Source organism: Lathyrus oleraceus, chromosome 5 (assembly GCF_024323335.1).
Source record: "Lathyrus oleraceus cultivar Zhongwan6 chromosome 5, CAAS_Psat_ZW6_1.0, whole genome shotgun sequence".
In the NCBI taxonomy this organism is placed as follows: domain Eukaryota; kingdom Viridiplantae; phylum Streptophyta; class Magnoliopsida; order Fabales; family Fabaceae; genus Lathyrus; species Lathyrus oleraceus.
Window position 1 is genome coordinate 629,996,181 of NC_066583.1, and position 4,338 is coordinate 630,000,518.

The 4,338-nt window shown below is 29.9% G+C and overlaps 1 protein-coding gene across 2 annotated transcripts; it reads right to left on the bottom strand.

Moving 5' to 3' along the window:
- Nucleotides 1-436: 436 nt before the first annotated feature.
- On the bottom strand, nt 437-3,163 carry LOC127087352 (beta-fructofuranosidase, cell wall isozyme-like). Of its 2 annotated transcripts, none has more exons than XM_051028239.1 (6): nt 2,951-3,163; nt 1,702-2,573; nt 1,452-1,610; nt 1,095-1,330; nt 917-1,007; nt 437-809 (listed from the first exon to the last, which is right to left on the bottom strand). In XM_051028239.1, the coding sequence occupies exons 1-6, from the start codon at nt 3,129-3,131 to the stop codon at nt 630-632; spliced, it is 1,719 nt and encodes a 572-aa protein (XP_050884196.1). In that variant the 5' UTR covers nt 3,132-3,163; the 3' UTR covers nt 437-629. The 2 variants fall into 2 exon arrangements, with proteins under 2 accessions (XP_050884196.1, XP_050884195.1); XM_051028238.1 differs by lacking the exon at nt 2,951-3,163 and adding an exon at nt 2,837-2,857.
- Nucleotides 3,164-4,338: the final 1,175 nt, after the last annotated feature.

Below are 4,338 nucleotides of genomic sequence, written 5' to 3' on the forward strand. Positions count from 1 at the left end.
TTGAAGATATTGAAAAACACTTGTGTAGAAAATATGGTAAGTTCACGTGAAATTGAGAGACTATTTTTTTGCAACTTATTTGGAATCTTTTATAACAACTTTTCGAATAAAATAAACCAGAGAACTGCTCTCTTCCTAGAGTTATTCAATTTGACCAAAATAAATAAATAGATTCTTTATGTACCTGTCTTTTATCTTCTTTTTGCTCGTTGTAAATTTACTTACAAATATTTAACAAGTTATTTTATTATTTGAGACTTGTCATTCTTATTTGTCATTCTATAATAATTCTCAAAGAAGCTAATATTATTATTATTAGACTTTTAACAAGGAGGTTGAGTTGTATATGCTTTTCCATTTAATCCATCTCTTTCTACATTCCACAAACAGATATAATTTTTTTTTTAATGTTGATAAAGAAGAAAAGACAATAAAATAAGTTAACAACCTCCTTGAATATGTTACTATTATTGTTCACAAAACATATGTTTTTCTTACATCTCTTATCAAATCAAATTTTGTCTATAAAACAAAACACACTATTGTATCCACTAATTAATATAAAACGTGTGGTGTCAATAATGAACATTGTATCACTCTCCTCTTTAATTAGTATTCACTTGTTAATTTCAGTTGATCTTTGCTTTCTTCATACTCCATGCACTCAAACTTGTGATCTTGACCGCAGAAGTTCCATTATTAAAAGCATATAACATAGCCTTATCATGAATTGCTAATGTAGGATAAACTCTGGCCGTAACGCAAGCCCTTCCTTCACCCCCAAAACTTTCCACCACCGAATGATCAATCTGTCAAAATCACAAACTCACATTATTAATAAAAAAAACTCAAAAATAAATCGCTAAATTTTACTGATAATAAATATAAAGGACTATGACAATTTTTTTCAACTTACCAAAGTTCTTAGTGACAACTTTTCATGAAGAGGGTCAACATCCACAAAAGTTCCATAACTAGTCATATCATTATCTTTATTCAAAGATGACCTGCCAAAAAGTATTAAAATTAGATAAACATATCAAATTAGCACATGTTAAGTTTAGTTAGGAGCTACTAATACAAAGAGAATAAACCTGCTTTGGTCACTGCACATGAGAACCAAATTCTTATCTTGGTATTTGAATATTCTAAAAAACACTGCTGTATATTCTTTCAACCCTTGAGAAGCAAATACTAACAAACCAAATGGCCCAACGCCACCTTTTACACCTGCACCCTTTTGACTACACAGAAGTTGAGGATCAATCCATTTCCTCAATGATTCCACCTTTCCTAAATCACTTATTTCAAATGAAATTTCAACATCAGCCTGTGAAAAAAAAAAGACTTGATTAATAATAATATTGTGATCAAATCATATAGCAATATCAACCTATCTATGTCAGAGGCATGTTGCGCATCTGTGTTAGAATCTGTGCTTCATTAATTACCTGTACGGAATCAACACCAGTAATTGAAATCCTTTCACCTCCTTTAATCACCTTGGTTGGCCAATTTACCGGATTCATACGTAGATTTTCAATTTCCTTCACCGGCCATTGTACCAATTGTTTCCCAGATTCATGAAGCCAAATTTCTCTTGGAATAGTCTACAATTTTTTTTACACGTAAAATAATTATAATTGCCAGATCATTTAAACTCGTAAGAAAAAAATATAACATAAATCGCGTAAAACTTACATGAATCCCAGACCAACCTTTCTTGACATCATCAGCAACACTTGAAGATTCGTTAACCCAACCCAACAAAATCCTTCTATTCTTCCCATCATCGAAAAATGTTTTAGACGCATAATATTTCCCATAATCATATCTCAAAACAAATCCGTTATCCTCAAATCCATTTTCCGGAACAAAAACATCCTTAACAACATCATAACTCCCAATCAAATAATGATCATGTTTTGTATCATCCAAACTAACCTTAAGAACATGTCTAACATCATCGTCACCATTCCTTGAAGTATCAACTCCAGTTCTTAATAAATTCTTATCCAAAACTGGATAAAAATCAGGACACTCCCACATTCCTGTTCCTTCAGCTGAATGCAAAGGATGTTTTGCTTCAACCCAATCAACAAAATTTTTACTTTTGTACAAAATTGCCATTCCCTTTGTATCTATTTTGCTACCAATTAATACCCTCCAAAACCCATCTTTTCCTAGCCAAGATGTGGTAGGGTCTCTAAATGAACTTGAATTAATTTTATTAGCAATAGTAGGTTCCATTAATGGGTTTTTTGGTGATTTTTTCCATTCTCTAAGTAATGGGTCAGACATGTTTTTAGGTATGGCTATGTTTTGAACTTGGTGATTATTTGGATCAATTCCTGTATACAAAATTGCTGGTTTTCCACCTGGGAGTATTGTTGCTGAACCTGACCAGCAACCTTTTATATCGGACGGTTGAGAAGGGTGGATTGCATGATCTAACGGTGTCCAATTCACAAGATCTTTAGATACTGAATGGGCCCACACAATATTTCCCCATACAGCACCTTTAGGGTTATATTGGTAAAATAGATGATAAAATCCTCCATATCTCATTGGTCCTGAAAAAAATATTTTTTTTAATATAAAAATCATTATTAATTTTTTTTTAAAAATATAACTAAATTAAAAAAAAAGACATAAACACTCGCATTAAACATAACACCCATATTGATACAAGAATAATAATAATTTTTTAAAAATTAAATATGTCAGTATCATGTCTAAATATCAACAATCTTTGTGCTTTATTAAATAATAAATAAAAATATATGCTTTTCTAATTTTAATATAAAAAATGGTACAAGGAGAGGATTGAACTAACCATTGGGGTCTGCATGGAAATTTCAGCATAACATGTCAAAGGACACAAAAAAGTAGAAGTTAGTTAGATAAAAAAAAATATTTAGCACAATTAGGGTAAGAAATATAAACATACCATTTATCCAATTCTTGAGAGGTTGAAAGTGATATGCAGTTCTATAAGGTTGATGATTTGATTTTGAGGAATGATGAGAAGATAAAGTTTCAAGAGTTTGGTAAACATGGTGAGTAGCTTCAATGGGAATAACATAAATGAGAGAGAAAAGAGAAAGCAAGAAAATTGAAGAGATAGCCATTGTGGTTTAATGAATGAGGTGTGAGAAGCTTTGTTCTCTTCTATATCTATTTATAGATTGAAAGTATAAAAAATTTGGTTCAAAATGTCTCCAATATTGACTTTTCTATTTAAATAACAAAAATATTATAAACACATGTAAGTAAAATTAATTAGATTTAATATTGCACTGTGTACCATACCATGCAATTTTTTTAAACTATAATATTGGTAGGTGTTGTTGAAAATTTTCAACTATATAACGAACACTAATTAATTACATATCTATGGATTTCATAGAGTCAATAAAATACAATATTATTTTTCTCTCATAAATTTTTTTCAATGGTTGTGTGCAACTTGCTCACGTTTATATTTTAATATATATTTCAAATTAATTTTATGTAAACTTGACTAGTATGAATTGTCGTAAACCATATATCCATACAAGCAGAAATCTTTTGTCAATTGATTTAATTAAATAAAAAACACTGATATGCATGGTGTTATATATTCAAATAAAAAAGATACCGACAAATCAAATATCTGAAAATGAAGTCAAAAGTGTTTGGGACATTTGACGTGTGATGTTGAAATGCAGTTGTATAAATTTAAAAGGGTTGCTGACCAAGAAACAAGGGAAAGCAGTTTAAACAACATGTCCATAATTGCAGCTCAATGGATTGTTAAAATGCAGCGGTATGAATTTAAATTTAATTTATTTTTAATGTTTTCATGTTTTAAGAAATATAAAAAACTCATATTGTACAAGGTTTTTCTTTTTCAATAAGTAAATTTATTGAAAGAAAGCACAAACACTGCTCAAAACAAATTGATGTAATTTGAGATATTTTATAAGATTTCTCCATCAATTATAAAAGAATAAAATCAATTTACTCTTCAATCCTACAACAACTCAATTTTAAGATATTAATTTTATTTGGTAATAAATTTGTGCTATACTCGATCCCCCATTGTTCAACATAATATTGTTTTTTTTAACCACAAACACCAATAAGTCGTCAACCATACCAACATCTTCTTGCTCCTAATAGCTTTACCCTTCATAAGAGAAAAGAAATTATCAGCATGACTCAAGATTGAGTTTTCTACTGGATGCTCCATCTCGAACCAATCACAGATTGATTCTCACACTCTAGTTGCAAAAGGGCAAGAAAACAAGAGATGAAATAAATCTTCCTCAATAGAAAAACAAGAAACACACATGA

Excerpts from the sequence above, each read along its gene's own strand:
- LOC127087352 (XM_051028239.1), bottom strand. The coding sequence starts at position 3,131 with ATGGCTATCTCTTCAATTTTCTTGCTTTCTCTTTTCTCTCTCATTTAT. Across the intron at positions 2,574-2,950 it reads TCTCAAGAATTGGATAAATG|GACCAATGAGATATGGAGGA; the intron begins GTATGTTTATAT and ends TATTTTTTTCAG. Across the intron at positions 1,611-1,701 it reads AAGGTTGGTCTGGGATTCAT|ACTATTCCAAGAGAAATTTG; the intron begins GTAAGTTTTACG and ends AAAAAATTGTAG.